Genomic DNA, 21,142 nt, shown 5'->3' on the forward strand with positions numbered 1-21,142 from the left:
ATTAAATATAAATATCTTTCATAACTGTACAAATAAAAAAAACAATCAGAATTGCATCTTGTAATACACGCGTATGGAAAATTACAGTGGAAGCAAAAATTATGATACAGTGTGATAATATTTAGAACCTGGGAATCCTTCTGTACAAATAACTAAAGAAATAAATTCAATAAGGCTATCAAAATGCTATCAGGGCTCCAGTAAGATTTTCAGCCCAGCGATGGTTTCCCTAACATGATAAAACTTCATTTTAGACTTCACAATTATATTTCTTCCTATACAGAACTGAGTGATTTTTTTTTACCGCAAGCTTCAAATCCAGCCCAGTTTGAGATTAAAAGTCACAGAGCAAAAAAATGCAAATTTAATTTACTATGAAAAGCAGCATTTTAAAGTGTACTTACAGTGGAGGCTGCCATGCTGCAACCTCAGTCAACCTTCATGAGAAAGTAATCCATTGATTCACTAGGAACCGGTGACATCTGGCTTCAACAAAATGGCTGCCTTCACTAAGAAAAGGAGGGCACTTCAACCCTCACATTTAACATCTACAAATATATAGGCAAAATAAGCAACGATTTGCATTTATCAGGAGCCAGCAGTCTATTCGTGTCTTATGTAGACTACATATAATAAATTAATACTACTGACCGATAGCATTATATCCAATGAAAAGCTTTGTTTTTAATTCAGTCTTTGGAAGCCAACTTCTCCCTTACAGTCTGCGCTCTGGCATTGAAAAGGGTTAATAAATAACAGGCAGACCGCTGTAGTCAGCAAGGAGGGAAAAAAAATCAATGTCCCAAAACTGCCCTACTAAAATCATCTCACCCTCTTAATCACACAGTGCTCAAGAAAGCAATTTTTTTATAGACATATATACAGAATTTTTTAAACATATACATGAACTTCCTAAGATATTTATACTGTACATTTTTCAGTTTGTATTAAGAAAAATATATTTGCAAGAAAAACAAAAACAAACCAAACCTGCAGTACATAAAAGAGCCACAGGGTGGCGCTGTTTTCCACTTAACATTTTTAAAGGCATTCAGTTCGGCTACACCAGATACGGTGTTTTCACTATTTTGACCTCATTCGTGCTGATCCATGCGGATTTCCTGATGCTGCTCAACAACTGAGCCCTTTTAATACTATATATTTACTAGCAAATATGGTGCGTCTTACAGTCATATTTAAGGGTTACTCCGATCGGTGCTGAAGTTCCTAATTTCACAAGATAAGCTGTTTTTTTGGACTTGCCCCAAAGATCTTAATTCCATTGGGTCATCCATAGAGAGTTGCTTTTCCACGAAATCTTTGTCTCTTACTGGGTATAAAAGGCTGCTCAGTGCAGGTTCGAAAAGCCAACAGGAAGACGTAAGGTGCAACTTTGCCCCATTTTGGGCCCAAGGAGCCTGAGAGTCTGACTTTCACTACAGTCTGTGTGTTCGCCAGATTCCTCAACTGTGCTAGATTATTCAGTGTGGAGAAACGTCAGGCTCACACGTGAGTCTGCATACGCTGTTGGGCTGGTCGCCCATAGTCGCAGTGTGTCGAAAGAGAGGCGTAGGACAGGCGTGAGAGTGTAGGGCCTGACTCCAGAGTCTCGAAACGGTCTGGACGAACGTAACTGCAAAACGCCCTGGCGTAAGGTGCCGGGTGAACGCCCGGACCCGGGGGCATATTACAAGGGCCTTGTGGAATGTGAACGCGTTCGCTTCCTTGGCGTGGAGTGGTGGCATACCGGTGGGTATAGTCATAGAGTTTTGGAGCTCCTGGTAAAGATGGGGTGGGACAGAGTGGGGTGAGATTGTTTGTGGCGGAGTATAGAGGACGAGGAGGGGAAGAAAACTCTGGATAGGCAACTGTTGTTGGTCGTGAGTCTTCCTGAACTCGGACTTTGTAGTAACCATTCGTTGGGTCCTGTTGGAAACCAATGAGTCTAGATTAATGGAATATAATAGCGGAAAGAGGAAATATGAAATCTACACTGCAGCCTTTCTTATGATTATATAAAAGTCTAACAATGACCATTTGGACCTTTTATTCACCAAACCTCGAGCTATAATCACAACGACAGAGACGATAGATAACGAGACAGCAAAGGAGTTAGACAACATACCTGAGAATCGTCAGGGATATCGCTGTGTTCCGTTTGTGACGTCCCACGAGATTCAGTATCTGTGTGCTGTGGACAAAACAATAGGCATGTTAACTATTAACCTTTAATAGGAAACAGGACTTGTTGGAATTCCCCACTCCCTACTAACTAGGAGTAGTTACGTTACTCCTGACTTTCCCACCTAAACAATGTCATCTCTATTTACATTTTCTAAAATGGTCATCTCCTCTGGAAATCCATTCTGTAGACACTCACCAATGGTTCTTTGAGGTCTTCTTCTGAATCACTGGGGTGTCGATCACTTTGGTCACTTCCTGAAACTTCCACCGCTAGAATCTGAGTGTCTTTCACATCTACAGAGGATTAAAAAGGACGGACCGGAGACCATCAATAAGGTGTCTACAAAGCACGCAAGACAATGTGGACCTTCTTAATGTACTGCAAAGTCCTTCAGACCAACGATAAATGCATTTCGGCAGAAACGTTAGGTAGAGAAATAGTGGGAATATTGTCAGAAAGGCAGATTACTCAGTAACAATGGACATTTCAGAAAGACGAGGAGGATATAAAAAGAACTTTAAGATCAGTAGATCATAGAGTCACCTGGAAAGTGGTCTGAAAGGTGGACTGGAGGCCTCTCAGAGAATTTAATATAAGTGCATGAGACATTTGGAGATTCTACACGGATTGTGCATTAAGATGTAGCTAGATAGACACACACGTCAACAACAAAGACACGCAAGTCATCCGAACCTTTCCGTGGTCGTCGACAGCAGAGTATACAGATTGTAACCAGTACAAAGAGACAGAGTGTTCCCAAGCCCAGTGCGATCATCAGCAACATCAGCGGCAGAGCAGCTACGAGAGCAAAGGGAACAATCAGACATTGACCACTGGTTGTGGAAGAGCAAGTTAATGAGGAGCTCCACCTATGGAGATGTCTCTTGTCTAGATTACGAGAGAGCTCACCTTGCTGTCTCAGAGAGATGAGCACAGAGTCCTCTCCAAACTGATTTGCAGCGGTGCAGTTATACTGCATCAGGTAATCGGACAGCTCCGTTCCGTCAATCATCAGCAATGAAACGGCGCCGGTGTCGGTCACTCGTGTCTCGACTGAAAAACGTCCCAACGTGCCTTCGTCCAGGCTGTACTTGTCCCAAGACCAGACCTACAGAACAACGATTTTGGGGAATGGAAAAATATGAATCAAATGGTCTTGTACTCCAGCACCAAATCCAGTTATCCCAAGCAAGACATCAAATGGGTCGGAAGACTTGGCGCTATGATTCAACAGGAAACGTGGTATAAAAACTTGTATCTCCACTGGACTAAAGGACACAAATATACGACACATAAAAGAAACATTGGTTGAGAGGCCGCGATGCTTACAATTCTATCCGGGATCGGTGTAGTCTCCACAAGACATTCCAGACGTGCTTTTCCTCCAAGGATGCTCTCATAGTTTATTTCACTTGTAATGACCGGTGGCCCTAAAAACAAAGATATACAGTCAATATAGTACTTAAGAACTGTCTCGATTACATCACATCCACAGAATTCCCTATTGAAGTGAACCATATTCTGCATTCAGACACCAGTGTTCTCACCTCTCACAGTCAGCGTTACTTCCTTTTCCATGGTTCCTATACGGGGTACGATGGCTTTGCACACGTAGATTCCGGTATCCTCCCTGGTCACCTTGTTCAGCGACAAAGTGTTTCCGTTGCTTAACACCTGGTAGAGAGTGAAAGAAACATTTTATTCAGACTTGGATTCAAAAAATTATAGTGACCACCTAAACATTGACTACACACAGTGCTAGCAGCACTAACGAACTAACTAACTCTTTAAAATAATGTCCACACTTAGTCAATCTCCAAATAACATTTATTTTTTGTGGTGGGCCCTTGTAATATAATCCTAAATTGCTATTTATGACCTACACCTTGATTTATGACAAATTCTAAGCAGAATTACCTCTGAGGAACCTTTCTTGTTCCAGAATTGGGTTGGGGTGGGATTTCCTGTCCAACCACAGAAGAAGGAAGCATCTCCGCCTACGTCCACTGTCATAGGTCGAGGCTCTGTCAAGAGTCGGGGCCCAACTGTTGGAGAAATATCAGAGGTGAGACGCATTACTGATCAAGTGGTCCTAACCAGGGGTCCCTCAGCCCATGCAGCTGATGTGGGCCCCAATGTTGAGGGGGGGGGGGGGTCCGGCAATACAAGTCTGTCTGCTCTGGAGGGTCTTCTGGTGCACATACAGTGGATTCCCGCTTGGGCGATCAGTTCTACTGTAATATCATAATGGTCTTCATGTCTACTGCGAAGACTAGATCGAAGCCTCCAGGGCAGTAAGTAAATATGCATTGTTGGACCCCCCACACATTTTGCCATGTAGCCCATTGATTGAGAGTTACGCCCTGATCCCAACCCTATTACATGTCTCTCAACCATTTCTAAGACACAAATCGTCTACACTTTATAATAACGTAGGTCATACTCACATAAGACATTGACGGCAGTGCTCACGTTGGTGCTCCCCACGCTGTTAGATACCTCGCACGAGACGGGAGCTGTAAAAAATGTGTGGTCCACGGTTACATGATAGTGGTCTTCTGACACGGGAAGAGGGACTCCTCCCTTAGCCCACCTGCGAAAAATAAAGGTATAGGACTGAAAATACCAACATTACACATCTCCAATGCCAGAAATAAACATGACTGGTGCCTTAGTTAAGTTAAGCGAGTAATAGCCTTCAGGTAACTTTAATTAATTTATTGGTATATGCCTTTCTGCAACGTTTACTCTCTGTCTTCTTTTGATGCATTTTAGTAATTTATTTATACCAATTGGAAAGAGTTGTGTATTTTGCCTTAAGACACATCATGCGTAGGTAGAAAACACTCATGGGGAAAAAAAAGGTAAACTCACCGATAACTTGTCACCTCTGGATTGGAGACCGCGCTGCACAGGAACGTGACAGAACCCCCTTCTGAGACAGTGGGAGGATCCACCGATAGCGTCACTTTGGGGGAATCTGTTAAATGTGAGAGTCCAGGTTAGGAAGCCGTCCAAGAGTTAGGGAGAAAGGTGGGTGGGAGGGGGGGTTGGATGGTCAATCTGTAGGGTAGAATTTCTCGTTCCTCTCCTTCAGTATCTCCAGTCGGTCATCTATTCAGGGTTTTTGCTGTGTGAGGACGTATGGGAAGACTACTCGCCCAGTCAATCAGATTAATTCGCCACTATATGATTAAGGAAATCCTAAAAACATGCCCTGCTGAAGTTACTCGAGGAGAGGATTGAGAAACTGACCTGCGGAATGTTGGTGTTATATCGCCTGGTTTTAAGGTCCAGTGGTAGTTGACACTTCTACTGGGATTTGTGGATCCACAAAACCTAGAAAACCCCATCTTGCCTGTCTATAAAAAGTTATTTTATTTATAAAAGTTACAGGTTCGTCTTCATGGAAACATATCGATGCAATTACACTAATGGAAACAGTGATACCCCTTAAATGCAGTATATCTGAGGAATGGGGTTAACTCAAAACACATACTTTATAGCTGTTTTAAACTAAGTAATTTTTCTGTATGTCTGGAATTTGGGGACTTTTTACGTAACAGTCAGATGACAGTATGATGTCATAGAGACAACATGGAGACACGACCCTTGTTCACGGACACTCACACTGCACGCTGAGTGCCACCGATCTCTCCCGTCCCTCGGGCAGAGCAGAGTTCCTGACGCGGCACGTGAAGCTGGATCCGGCGTCTGCAAAACTTGGGGTGATCAGGAGACTACTGATGGCATCCTCGCTCTTACCATCCGATAACAGCTGCTACATGAGACAGAAGACCAAACAGTCAGATTGGCGGACAGCGAGAGCCAGAACTGGCGACAAAAGGAAACTGCAAACAGAGAGGGCGACCAACGAGGGTCGGACAGAGAGGACGACTGACAAGGGTGGCACAGTTTGAAGCCTGACCTTGGAGTAAATCGCCCAATCCAGCTGTTTGCCATCACGGTACCAAGTGATCTCAGCTGCCGGTTTTGCCGCAGGAGCCAGGCAGGTTAAGTTGTAGGGTGTGTCGAGCAGTACATTAAATATGGGAGCTCCACGAATCAAAGGTTCTCCAGGGGGAACTAAAATTGGGGAAGAGAGCGTCAGACCGCAGAAAATTTTCATAACATTTTGGTGCAAAGTTTGCACTGAACCGCGACGACCAATCAGCAATTAGCTAAGTACTGTCAAGTGCAGATTAGTCAATGAAAGCAAATTTCTCTATATGTCATATAGGACTGATATATAAATAAATGTTGATGATGATGATGATGAACTATTCCATTCCATACACTCTGTTCTATAGCATTCAATGGAACAGCTCCCTCTACTGGTCACATAACTAACCACTTTTTGCAACAAGAAAGGAGCCAATAAAGAGATTATAACACTCCGTAAAGCCCTGCTACTCACCCAGCACGGTCAGATGAGCCCGCTGAGACCTCAGCGCTGCCTGCGTCGCTTGGCACTCGTAGATGGCGTCGTCGTTCAGCTCCACTCCCTCAATGTGCAGGTTGTGCTCTCCTAACGCGTGATCTCCAACGATGGCATAACGGGACCACCCTACATCATAAATCAGCGCTTGTTTAGGACACGCGACAGGTTTGCAAACAAAATGCATGGACAGCAGCGTCTGCGAACACTCTAAAATACCCGCAGCCTGACACAAGTTATTTACTATTACAGCTCATCGACTCATACAATTCTTATTAATCGTTAAAATATGCACAGACGCCCATTTCAACTAAGAAGCTCTACTGATTATAGTATGAATCCACTTTAAGTCTCTCCCGTAAATATACTTGACCCAAACATACATATTTGCCAATGCAACATTTGAGCTTAGGTTTAGAAGATACTGCGATGCCTTGTGTACTATACAGTAATATAGTACATTGTACTGAATTGTGAGTATGGAGGTTGTCGAGTACAAAATGACGCGAAAGGTGTATTGGAGGCCCCCGACCAGCCCACTTCCAGGAGAGTTGACAACTATGTGCAATATTGTTTCGTTTGATTGCTCCGGGTAACAGACGCTGCTATGTAACCTTGGGAGTGTCTGGCCTACGCTCTCAAACTCTATTCTGTGTTACCTTCTCTACAGGCGTTGTGCATGATTCTATCATTAGCTGCAGGAAGCTGCTGATACCCTTTAGTGCCGCTATTACACATATGTTTGTAATGGATTATGTGAACTGGAGTTTATTGCCGCAATCATTGCACAGTCACTTCCTCCTACCAGCACTGCATTTTGGAACTAGCTTTATTGCAGATAGCATTTAAATTTGCAATTATCCTTTAACCCGTCCGTCACAAAAGGTATGTGTGAAACAACTGATAAGGGATCTATTATTAATATTCATTTATTTAATATCTTTAATAAACAGGCTTCTGTTACCTGGAAGATCTCGCTCTGCTCCTAGTGCCAAACCGTCCATAGTCCATTGGACCACCCCTCGATATCCAATCACCACGCAGGGGAGGGTGACCGACTTGCCGGCTACAATCACTTGATCCGACGGTTGCTGAGCAAAATGAGCCCCAAAACCTGGGGAGAGAGGAGAAGAGAAGATGATTGAGTTTCATGCCTGGTGGGTAGAGGAGGACGGAGGTCATTAATCAGTAGCTCTTCTGTCGCTGCGAGGAGACTCTGACTGCCATATGGTGGTTCTAAGGGTATTATATTATCTGCTTCGGGTCCAGTTATTGGACGTTAGATTTCACGTTAATGAACCTCTATCTCTCCTGATATGGGCAGAATACGGGGCCTTTAAGCTGTCATTTGTCAGCAACTTGAGGCTGCTGAGCCAAGATTTTATCTTTTGGAGGAAAAATTCAGGAGGAAGTTGGGTTACCCCTGAGTGTTTGTACTTTGTACTTAGTGTACAAGGGATGTCATTGGTTCCCGGTAAAGGGAAAGCCTTTATTCTCATATATATTGCTTAAGCTACAGTCACAGAAAAACAAACTGAACGGGCCACTAAACCCCAGATAACAACCATGGGGCCTGATTCATTAAGGATCTTAACTTGAGAAACTTCTTATTTCAGTCTCCTGGACAAAACCATATTACAATGCATGGGGTGCAAATTAGCATTCTGTTTTGCACATAAGTTAAATACTGACTGTTTTTTCCTGTAGCACACAAATATCAACTTTAAATTTCAGTGTACAAATAAGCTATCAAGTATTTGTGTGCTACATGAAAAAAACAGTCAGTATTTAACTTATGTGCAAAACAGAATACTAATTTGCACCCCTTGCATTGTAACATGGTTTTGTCCAGGAGACTGAAACAAGAAATTTCTCAAGTTAAGATCCTTAACGAATCAGGCCCCATGATGGCAAAATACATAGTTCAATGTTAACCTGACGCAACTCTGTCAAAAAATAAAAGTATTACACATAGCTGAGGCTCCTCCTACATCGTTAGGTGGAACATGACTAAGACGGGAAGCTGAGACTGCAGTCATTTGAGCTGCTGTGACATGACTGACCCCTGCCCCTAATATGTATCAATCCATCCATATAGTGCATTTCTACACGGTGAGTCTACCAATGTACAGTCCCACTGTGCCTTCTCGGTTACAGAATCCCATCCTTCCTAACCCGCCGTAGGAGTGACAAAGAGCATTCTTAGTTATATATAAAGACTCCGCTAATGTCATGTGTATTATTCAGCTCACTAACACACATCCTTTGCTATACATTAATGTCAAACAGCGGAAGCTTCTAAATATATTCTCCTGTAAGTAGCTGACAATGTTCTCGGGTGGATAAAAATCCTCCTAGACAAGACTGGAACTACATGACACAATCACATTTATAAACAGATATTATATCCGTAGAACATACGCTGGACGGACAGTAACAACCTTATCTAATGTTTTAGTCTCTGCTTCTGCTACATTGAGTAAACGCTTGGGAAACAGAAGAAACAATCAAGTTTACAAGTCAAACCAGACCCAGATTCTGGAAGCCGTCAGACGTTATGATGTTTCCGGGGGAATTTCAACGTTTTTTATTTCCCACAAGATTTAATTGGTGTAAGATGAGTTATTTTAAGGACCGTCTAAGCTACATCTTTCATAGATCTGGTTCCTGAAGGGGTCTCTGCTCAGCGTGTGAACGCAGGAAGCGAATGTTGGGAAGTTTTGGATATAGCAAGGTGCGGGCGTACTGGTGGCTCTCTGGCTGTTGTAGAACTACAAGTGCCAGCAATGCAGGCTTTGGAGGGCAGACAGGGGACCTTTAATTCTTCTACAGCCACAGGTTGCCAGCTTCTAGTAGCAAGAACCGGAATACAATTCGGACACCTGCTGCACTGACAGTGGATTTGAAATAGGTGCTAAGTCCTTATATCCTCTGAGCAGTTGAATTATAACATAATTAGATTGCTAGCTGTGCATCCTAAGAAGTGCATTTGCATTGACCTCATTAATTAAGATAGACGCTAAAACAATTCACAAATATTTTTGTGTGTGTCAGCGTTTGTACATAGCCCCAGGGGAAGCAATTCCCAAAAGCTTGTTTATAAAGTGTGAGGGACTGTCCTGCCGATATCTTATTTAGTTCTCCAATGCCAGGGTACATAGCTGTGCTTCATACCTGCAGATCTGTGTAACATACATGCTACCAGGATTGCAGAGCTCTGTCTAAACTTTATAAATGTATTAATCATGTATTAAATAATCTTGTAAACATTGATTTAAAGAGAATGATGCTGTTGTTTGCGAGAAATCGCAGGTTTAAGATCGTAAAGGATGGAGTTTATCTTAACTTTATATCCTCATCTGATTTATGTCGTCCCCCCCCTTAAAAAAAGACAATCTCCCTCATCTATTGATAGAATCCCACTGTCTCTGTGTGAGATTGTCTCTTTGTATTTCTGGCTGTCTCTTAAGCCCCTTCCTGTCCCTTGAGTGGCTTTAACAGATTTTTAAAAGCTGTTTTTCTAGAGTTAATCCACTTTCTCTCTTTTCATGCTTTCTGTTCCTTTGTGTATACTGACAGCATGAAACTTGGTGGGGGTGAATGGTGCCTAGGGAAGGGGGGGGGGGGGGGCACGCATGCCCTAATCTTTTAGTTTACAGAGAAAAGACTCATTGGGTGATAAAAATAGGGGTTTAACCCCAAATCTACTGGAAAGAGGAGCAAGCGCTTCATTATAACGCCTGATATTGTCAACGGCGGAGGATTCATTAGAGGCTGCCCTGTGAGGAACAGAAAGTGTTCAATGTGAGTGTAAGCTCTTTGGTATTTTACACCCCCCCCCCCTCCTTCCATAAACCACCAGCCTGTGGGGGGGGGGGGGGGGGCTGAGCTGTGTTAAGTGGAAGTTAATGCACCATATGGTGTGTTTAGGAGACAGTTTGTCCTGTGTTCCCTGTGATAAGTTTATTGGAGCGTGATGGGTCCTATTCAGTGATATGGTGCAGAGGTCATGGGGCCTTCAGTCTACACAGGGGTAGAGAGAGGGATGGAAAAATAGGGAGAAATTCTATGTCAGAATGGAAGTGGATAAGAGGTCTGTGTACTCCGTGTAATACACCAGCAGTACACCACAAAAGCAGTGCTATAATAATATATATATCATCACCATCACCATTTATTTATATAGCGCCACTAATTCCGCAGCGCTGTACAGAGAACTCACTCACATCAGTCCCTGCCCCATCGGAGCTTACAGTCTAAATTTCCTAACACACACACACACACACATTATATATATATATATATAAAATAAAATATACTGCACCTGTAATATAAGCTCTCACATACGCAAGAGACAATGGAGGACCAGCTTGTCTGCCATAGAGAATTTTATCACACTGGGAGATAGTCTTAAGAGAGGTGAAATGATATTCAATAATGAAATGATCTGTGTTGTTTAGGAAACACATTCACCTTCCCGCCTCCATATCACATTATATTTACACAAACTTCTAGCAAGTGACTCACCCTAGACCATAATTGCTCAGTGATTACACTAAGAAATGTCTCATTATCCTAAGTTACCGTTTACACTAACGGCTACGGAGCTAATGATTTATATTGTTTACCTTTTCTTTGCGCAGATTAGTACGTGATTGTAGTGTGTGACTTATAGACCAAGGCAACAAGCGGTTTTTAGGATATATATATATATATATATATATATATATATATATAGATATATATATATATATATATATATATATATATATATATAAAATGAAATTTGGGAGTCTCGCGGAAATTCTGGGAGAGTAGACAAGTACGAAGTCTGTATCGGGTAATGACAAGAATCAGAATGTTGGAGGAATGATGACAAAGCTCCCTCTATTATATGGAATTCTTCCTCCTTATATCATAAGCACATCACAGAGCTGAATTATTTGACAACGTCGTTAATCCAGCCTTACTTAGAATATATATTCAGCAAAATGCAGAATTCCTGAATACAGGCTCAGTTCTGATTCATTAAGGCGCGCAAAAATTTGGGCACACGCACGTCCGTATTCAACTGCAAGCGGACCCGGAGGAACGTCTCTTGTGGAAGACGGATCTAGGTGCACTCGGCATATACGGCACTCGCCGTATTGAGACAGGCACCAAACACTGTGGGCGTACAATATATTTGCGGAATGTAAAGTCCCAGCACAGAAAGAAAAAAGTATTCAGTTATTGTCCTCTGTTAATAATATAATCATTGATGAGAAATCATTAACCCCCTCATGAAACACATTTATGCAGTTTCTCCTGATTGCAAACACATGTTCTAGCTGTATACATAGCCGTCATCACTAGTAATCAGCACTGACACCCGACCTGTAGCTGGTGCAAGTCATACCACTGAAAAAGACGTACCTTAGATGCCCAAAGCTTGAACCGGGCGCTACTGCGTGCGCTGGAGCTTGGCACACCCTTATAGTGCACAGGCCCACTCCCCTCCCAACTCCGCCCCTGAAATCGTAGACTATTGGAATCCATCATTTAAGCACAAACACGAATTGCGTTCTTTGGCACATCACCTCCAATCAGAACCTGAATATAAGTATAGCGCACAGACAGGCAGAAGGATGACTGCCATTGATGCCAATATGTGCGCCCATCGGTCAACACGAAAGCAACACACAACTGCATTACTAACTTGTTGTTCCGTGCGGCACCCGACAATGGGACCAACCGCGAGCAACCAGGTTGCCCCCACGCTACTAAGGCATAGGCAAACCGAGTGGGGGGGGATTCCTAGTGCCTGGAAACCCCCCTCCAAGCCTGGGGCACTGTATAATTGAGGTGGCTGGACCCTGCTCCCGCTTCACACGGCTCTGCTTGAAAAGGGAGAGCTGCGTGCACCTAACAGTAGTGCACGCAGCATTGCCCATGTATATTATGGGGTTAGGAAGAGTTGGAGAGCAGCCAAGCACTGTCTAATATTATAGCCACACCCCCAAGCATGCTGGTCACGCCCACTGGCGACGTGGTGTGGAAACCTCCCTCTACAAATCCTGCGTTTGCCCCTGTAAGACTAATATGACATCAACTATATTTCTTTGCAATAATACAATATATATATATATATAAATAAATTATGAAATTCTATAATAGCTCTTTCCTATAACATAACTTCTGTTTTAGGTTTAGACAAACAGAGGCCAGTAGGATACCTCCAGGGCATTATGCTATTAGGGTTATATGAAGTCTTACAGCGTTACCCCCCTCTCATGCCTACAACACATCTCCTGACCCTCCAGAGACAATCACTCTCGCCTCAGAAGAAGCAGAAGCCTCTCTAATGAGATCTGGAGAGAAGTCTCTCAGAATCTATGAACACCCCCCTCCCCTTGCTTTACACCCAGCTATTCTCCTTCTCTACATTCAGAGCTGTGATCCTCCAAGGGATTAGCGAGCTGCTCAATGTGGACTTGAGTGGTTACACTTAAAGGGAATAGAGCATTATAAGGTTGAGTCAATGGGATTTTAGTCAGATCCTTCGTTCTTCTGCCCGTGCGAAATAAAAAAAACCTTTATTAAAACGCTGAAGTACACGATTTCACCAAAACTCAGGCAAGGGGGCCAGGAGGGCAATCCCCTTATATCAGGTAGTTATTGGAACTGGCAGCGTTAAGTCGGAGCAGGGAGGGAGTGAAATCGCCCACGTAACACATTTCCTTCAATCTAATCTATGCTTCTCTCAAACCTGTGCAAAACCTCTTCACATATTTTTTATAATTAGAACCTGGGTTGTTTTTTTTGCTCTCCAAGCTGTGAAGAGTTGCCATGAAGAAGCATCGCCACCCCTCTGACCCCCCCCCCCCCCCCCCCGACAGATTATGTATGACGAGCTCACATAATAAATAATTATACTGCCTCTGTTATAAGATCATGCGTTGTCCTTGAGAGAAGACTGTCCAGTACATCATCAACTCAATTAGTGCGGAGAGGGGCAAGACCTCCATCAAAGTCAATCATTGTTTTGCTTCAGTGATTGACAGCTGTGTTTGCTTAGAGGGCATACTGGCTTCAATTGTAGGACATGTTGCGACTAATATATATATATATATATATATATATATATATATAGAGGTAGGACTTCTCTGTACATCTGTGTTAATTTATAAAATTAGAGCTGCCATATTTAATTGCTTGGCCAATATGATGGCGCCTCTAGTGGCCAAATGATCAAGATCAATGGTAGACCATATTCTCCGACTGGGACACATCTGTATAAAATCTCATTGACTCAATCAATAGGCAAAATTTCTTAGGGCAACTTTCAACATTAGCTGGGAAAACCACCCATCCTGTTATGGCCATTGTTTTCAGGCGCCAACAGATAGCTCAACTTGACTCCAACTTGAGAAGACCAAGGGTCCCACACAGACTGATTAGTACCTAGAGCTGTGTCTGCTTAAGTAGAAGGTGGACGACTCGGAAAAGATAAATAAGAATTGTCGGGTTCATGGTCTGTCGGGATTGACTCCAATTCCAAATGTAGGGTTTTAAATGGGTCAATGCTACGTAAAAGTAAACGTAAGCTCTAATTTTATGTAGGTTGGCCGGACTAGACCAGACCGATGGCCCATATATATGTATCGCCACACCTGAAATATCCAGCGAGTTGGCAATTGGGTTGAATGTCAAGATCCATTAAGGCACCATTAGCACAGTTGAGTGAAGACAACATCCAACCACAAATACTATTCGATACCATCAGATGTAGATCAGGATTTGTGATTTTCCTTGGCCCATACATGATGTGATTTATGGCCAATTCAGTCTAAAATATTAAAATTGGGGATCCAAATTGTAGGGTTTATGGTCACCGTTAGACAACCTGTGGTTCTTCAGCTGTTGTGGAACCACAAGTAGGATCTGAAGCTCTACCACAGATGGAGATCCATAGGTTGCCTGATGACTGTCAACACAATGAGCCGTCTAGCGTGGCATGCCGTGTCCATGCCGTGTCCATGCCGTGTCCATGTAGTGTCTCCTGGCTCCACAACAGGGAAGCGAGTCACAAGTTTCATCCTTCTGCTGTAAAGTATAAAGATATTCCCATAGAAAGTGCTGATAATGTCTCTAATAATAACTATGAAGCCACGCAGGCCCAGGTAGCTGGCCTTCTAGACCAGTCCTTCCATCTGTACCATCACGTCAGTCAGAGCCACAGAGAGATATGTCTGAATGACACAGCCATATTCTTGGAGACAATGAGGAGCATTGTGAGTGTCATGGAATTCCCGTGAGACCAGACTGCTTCATGGACTGATAAGGTTGGCAGGGTCCCCCTCCCGCATACCTGAGTCCCTCCAGACCTTCTTATCAGCTCCCTCCTTTTTTTTTCCCTCCTACTTATTATCAGACCCCCATGAGATGAAAGCACCAGGTCTGGTCCAGTCTGTTATCTGGCCTGGTGTCTCTGCCAATGCTGACAGACAGACATTCCTGCAATGTGACCCTTTGGCCTCCCCCTGTATCTCCTAACTGATGAGGTGCCAGAAACAGACCAAGACACCTTTGTGAACAGAGCAGGGAACAAGTGATAAAGGTGCAGCAGTATTCAACATTCTAACTTCAAATACATAGACAGCTTAATGCATTTTACTAACCAAGAGACAGAGGCTTTTCTTTGGCAGCGACTTCTCAACAATATAATCAATAGTTCTGCAACAACTGCAAACCATTGATGGACTATATCTCCCATCAGGACATGTAATTAGTGCAGATAGGAGTTTTATTACAATTAAAAATGAGTCAGTATGGATGATTCATATTAGACACATTGTAATTCTATTATGTTTGTCAAGTGATGCATATGTAAAATTCAATCTATTACCATATCTATGCAAGCATACTGCGCTACAGCATATGTTTGAGTCTTCCCCTATACACGGCATTTCGGTTTTACAGATTATTTCCCAAAACAAAATCCATCAGGCTTAGACAACTTGTGGCTGGCTGAGCTTTTTGTGGAACTACATATACCAGCATGCCCCATGCCACCTTCTGGGACTTGTAGTTCTACAGCAAGCCAGCCAGGCACAGGTGGCTTTTTTTCTCTGTTATACAGACGAATCAGAGACTGAATGCGGTAGTGTAGGTCAGTACTGTGAACTACTGCAAACGACTGAGCACGTATCCAGCACACAGCACACTGCACCAAGTCCATTGTACATCACATCAGAGAAAACAATTCCAAACCCTTAGACGGGGGCTGGGGGACCAGGCCTGACAGGTACAGCCTCACCTAGCCCAAATAGACATAAGGTACCGATAGGAAACACAGTAGCTGGGTCCTGCCTGCAACCCAACTACAGAAGTGCCAATAAGAGTCATGGAAAGTACAATCCCTGCAGGACTCAGAGCATGTTGTAATCACTGCAGATAGACTTGGCAGGTGGATGTAGAGCTCATTACAATTGTATTATTAGTACAAATGGACCCATCCGCTGGGACAAACACCGAAATAGAGCAATTATTAACAACAAGCCGGTAATAAGAGTAAGGGGGGGGGGGGGGCAAGGATATATATGTAGAATCCCTGCCCCCCCTCTGCCCCCTCATCAATAATTAAAACGGAATCTGATTGCATGCTACATATGTTTGTAAAATGATCCCGATTTTCCCCCTATAAGTCTGTTTCATGCCTACAGTCCTAAAGTCATCTCCTGCGGTCCTGAGTCTGTCTCCTTATCTGTGAGTGGTCAGCATGGACTTACAGAATTAGATATAGGGACACATTGTATAAAGACACCCTATTGTCTCAGAGTACATGGAGCAGCTGCTGGGAAAACACATTTTTAAGACTGAAATAAGATTTTTGCTCCATCAATAAACAATAATTAATCAATAAACAGACATTTGGTTTGGCAGGTGTAGCGCTGGTATATGTTGGGATCTTGTTGCAACTTTTAACACCTCTGAGCTCTTGCAACATTTTAATATTTCTTGCAATATATATAGGGATGAGATAACAAGAGACTTACTTTGGTCCAGGACGTGAAGGAGCAGAGTGCACAGTACCAGCTCCTGGATCTCCATCCTGAGATCTGGGTCCCTACTTGCGCCTGACGCAGAGACACGTCACTGAGATCCGGAGCCTTCAATCACTCTGCGCTAAAGCGCTGCGATTCCTGCCCGTCACTTTTGTTGCCAATATTCCCCCCCGCCCCACACACACTGACAGTCTCCTGGGCACTTTCTGCTGTTCTCCTGCTTCGGTGGCTGAGTTGAATTGTCCTCCTGTGTCTCTCTCTGCATCCTCTCCTCCTCTCTCCAGGCTCCTGACTCCCTCTCTCTGCAGTGGATTTAGCGAGTAGGCTATTCCCTCCTCTCCTCACTACCTATTGGAGGGAAAGTTCATCCTGCTGTAGAATAAAAGAATTATCTCTCCTCCCACCCCCTTGTGCCTCTCCCCCCCCCCCCCCCTCCTCCCCTTCACTCCTGCTTCCAGCCCCCCCTCCCCTATCCTTACACTCACTTAGCGCATCTTCCAGATGGGGAGAAGTTTGCAAAACATTTATTGCCATTCAGTTTAGTGATTTCCTGTGTGAGCTGTAACTAAACTGGAAAACTGGAGCAGAGCCTTCTAATGACAATTAGTTCATTAATGGTATTTAATTCATTTAGTAACTTCTGGCTCACAGTGGGTTAACCACGAGGAACGGTCATATTGCATTGTATAGGAAAGGTTTAATTTCTCTATTGAATATTTAGTGGGCAAGTTTATATATTTACTGGCAAATAAAAGTCTCTGTTTACAAACACAATTTTTTTGCATTATATTTTAGAATGTCTAGAAATAAAAGAAGCCACCATGAAAGAGGATCCATGGACTTGTATACACAACTATTAATATTCTCACAGTCATTGGAGTAATACTTCTATGTGTATTATCATACAATAAGCTGCCTTTTACTGACCGCTGTTTTTTTATTTTTTTTTATTAATATTACTGACAGGTTAAAAATCTGACTTATTTGTTTACTGACTGTTAGTAAATTCGTTGCAGTATGATTGGCAACACTAACTCGCTGGACTATATGCAGTGACCATAGCATTTCATATTGCGTTGTGTTTAGTTATTGTCCCCAATGGTGCAGGCTAGCACACTAAATAAATGGTAAATTTGTCCCAAGAGCTTGCATTCCCTTTCGTTTATGTGACTGTTTCTAACTTTGAGCATGAAAAAAATAAGACACAGCCCCATAGGAGAGTAAAATAAGCATCATCATCATCTATTTATATAGCGCCACTAATTCCGCAGCGCTGTACAGAGAACTCACTCACATCAGTCCCTGCCCCATTGGAGCTTACAGTTTAAAGTCCTGAATATAGACACACACAGACAGATAGACACTAGGGTCAATTTTTAAATATGCCAATTAACCTAGCAGTAGGTTTATAGAGTGTGGGAGGAAACTGGAGCACCTGGAGGAAAAACCACGCAAACACAGGGGGAACATACAAACTCCACACAGATAAGACCATGGTCGAGAATTGAACTCACGACCCCAGTGCTGTGAGGCAGAAGTGCTAACCACTGAGCCACTGTGCTGCCCAGCATGGTTTATGGCCGCAGCTGCTCAAATATTGGGTGGTGTTCAATCACCTACAAACCTGGCAACTGTGGCCACACCTGCACTAGTAGGTGAAGCGCGGTTTTCTATTCACATGTATTTACTACAGGTAACCATATTTTGGAAGCCTAAAGGGAGCTAAAAACTAGCTGCAAACGCAACGACTGTGAGTACCCGGCTTTCGAGAAGCAGTAACGTGCATTTTGATCAGGGATATTCAAACTTTCATGAACATATAATCATCTCTAACGCTGGGTACACACTTATGCAATTATAGTGCAGATCATGCGATAAACGACTGTTCGGTCAGATATTGCATTAGTGTGTACGCTCCCACAATCACGCTTTATCATACCAAAATACATTGCATCGTTTGATTTGGTTTTCTAAGCTTCCTAAAAATCACAATCAGCGATGGAACGATGTTGGGCAAATATGGCAGTGTGCACGCACTCACCACCAGCAGCGCAGGCAGATATCTGTACAGTGTACAGAGTCACAATGTTTTCAGCGGATGGTTATGACGGATGAAGATCACAGATCTGACGGTAAATGGTGTAGGTGTGTACACATGAATCAGCACGCTCATCGGGACTTTTTAGTGCTCGGTGACATGGCATCTGAAGTATGATTGCATAGGTGTGCACCCAGCTTAAGTGAGGGCGTGCTACAAAGTATCAGGATTGAAGCACAACATTCTAAAATAAAATACATTGTGATTTGATCTTGATGAGATGCAGTTGCAGTGTCAGCCTAACACACGCCAGATATACTTTTGTGGTATTTATTTCAGAGCAAGCTAAGTACCCTGTCACACAGCAGATAAGGCAGACAACACAGACCTTGTACATTGATAAAATCCGGGCCTTGTGTGTTTAATTCCCCAGGGTCACACTGAACAGGAGATCCAAGAATAACCTCTCTGACAAAATACCATGATGCAAGTCTTCCGAGACCAAGAGCCGCAGATATCTTTTTCCATTCTCTAGTCACCTCTGGGACCCAGGTTACTTGGGGAAAAGGAACTAGATTGGATGTTATTAGACTGTCCTGCACCAAAATATTTTTTTTTTATTTTTTTTTTTTATATACAGCTCATGCAGACACTTAGGTGTCAACGAGCAGCCTTTGAAGCGGCAGGAGACCATTAAGATGTTTTCTTAAACTGTCTTGTAACTTTTTCTTGATGTGTTTTTGTCTCCTCGTAAAAAAATAAATAAAATCAGATTGCAAGCTCTGCGGGGAAGAAATTCGCCACTCTGCCTGTGTTTTATAAGGCCTGCCTCCCTGTTCTGTTCTCTGAGCGGCTCAAAAAAATAAATTAGTAATTGCTTATCAGACATCTTCATGCAAATGCTAATCCCTGCGAGGCATGTGGGACCAGCAAACCGTTACGATTGCCAGCCTCTCGTCTATTTCATATCTAGAAACGTATTAACCCACATAGAGCTATAGCGAGAGAGGAGGCGATGTAATAACAGACCGCTGTTAGAGGGATATACTTATATATCAGCCCTTACGCAGTAAAGGTGTTAATTGTTGAATACATGGTAAGTGAGGTTGTACAAACTATTGTTTTTCTCTGGTTTTAATATGAATATTGTGGATGTCTGCAGCAAAACTTTCAGCCAGATTGAGTCAATGTCAAAGCTGGAAAAAGTGTCCTTGAATAAAATATTTTTTTGCGCTACCAATAGGCGATCCTGGGCAATGGTTTAGGGCACTGATGGTTACAGGGCACTTAACCCAAAGACTGAGTGACCTAATGTCACTCATTCAGTCTTTAAATGCCGCCACGGAACCCCCGATTGGGGCTGACGTCATAATCATTATGATCTATTCATATAGCGCCACTAATTCCGCAGCGCTGTACAGAGAACTCACTCACATCAGTCCCTGCACCAAAAGAGCTTACAGTCTAAAGTCCCTAACACACACGCACAGACAGACCAGGGTGCAATATGGTGCAAGCTCCCGAGAGCCGTCAGATTCAGATCTTTAATTAATAACCAGGGTCGCCATACAAAACCTATAGGGGAGATTCAATTCAGCGCCACGTGTCTCCGGAACAGCCCACGGAGACGCATCGCGCCGATATTGAGGCTGAAACTGTAATACCTGGCAATTTGCACAGTGATACCCGGCGCCACGTCGCGGCCAATTAAATCTCCCTCATAAATCTTGGGTGAGGAATAACCTTAGTTCAGTACCGCATCTATTTATTGATTGATTTCCACAACAGATAAAAATCACCCTGCGAAAAGTGTACAAACATAAAAGGATTCGCCAACGGCAAATAAAAAGTGACACAATTTGTCCATCCAAAACACAGGACGTTCGTCCGTTGGAGATTAAAATGAGAAATGGATCTGGTAGATAATAATGGTTTAAATATTATTTTTTCTAAAGTTCTCAAAAATGGCAACAAATTGGACATATTAATATTGGAAATACAACACAATTATTTCTGACTGTTGCGAGAAAATGGAACATATAGCCGGCCCTTTAAAAAACAAGAAGACTGCAAGCGATGGAGAACCCCGGAGTCTAAAACACTCAAACAATATCCAGATGGAGCCTGGATCCCTGCCCCATTGGGGCTTATAGTCTAAACATACACACAGACTAGGGTCAATATGATAGCAGCCAATTAACCTACCAGTATGTTTTTGGAGTGTGGGAGGAAACCAGAGCACCCGGAGGAAACCCACGCAAACACGGAGAGAACATACAAACTCCACACATATAAGGCCATGGTTGGGAATCAAACTCATGACCCCAGTGCTGTGAGGCAGAAGTGCTAACCACTGAGCCACCGTGCTGCCATTGGTTCAGATATGGGGCCCAGTACTATAGCTGCACAATGTTTAGTATATATATGGTAAAGGG

The 21,142-nt window shown here is 43.1% G+C and overlaps 1 protein-coding gene across 1 annotated transcript; it reads right to left on the bottom strand.

Annotated features, from left to right (window-relative positions):
- Window positions 1-5: 5 nt before the first annotated feature.
- On the bottom strand, window positions 6-16,995 carry KIRREL2 (kirre like nephrin family adhesion molecule 2). The gene is made up of 15 exons (XM_075189910.1): window positions 16,661-16,995; window positions 7,588-7,737; window positions 6,603-6,752; window positions 6,114-6,271; window positions 5,816-5,966; window positions 5,060-5,165; window positions 4,633-4,778; window positions 4,103-4,230; window positions 3,733-3,859; window positions 3,515-3,615; window positions 3,095-3,293; window positions 2,879-2,983; window positions 2,381-2,478; window positions 2,126-2,191; window positions 6-1,926 (listed from the first exon to the last, which is right to left on the bottom strand). Exons 1-15 carry the CDS (start codon window positions 16,713-16,715, stop codon window positions 1,504-1,506), a joined length of 2,163 nt encoding a protein of 720 aa, XP_075046011.1. The 5' UTR covers window positions 16,716-16,995; the 3' UTR covers window positions 6-1,503.
- Between the last annotated feature and the right edge of the window lie 4,147 nt (window positions 16,996-21,142).

The sequence above is a fragment of the Mixophyes fleayi genome, chromosome 11 (assembly GCF_038048845.1).
Source record: "Mixophyes fleayi isolate aMixFle1 chromosome 11, aMixFle1.hap1, whole genome shotgun sequence".
NCBI lineage: Eukaryota > Metazoa > Chordata > Amphibia > Anura > Limnodynastidae > Mixophyes > Mixophyes fleayi.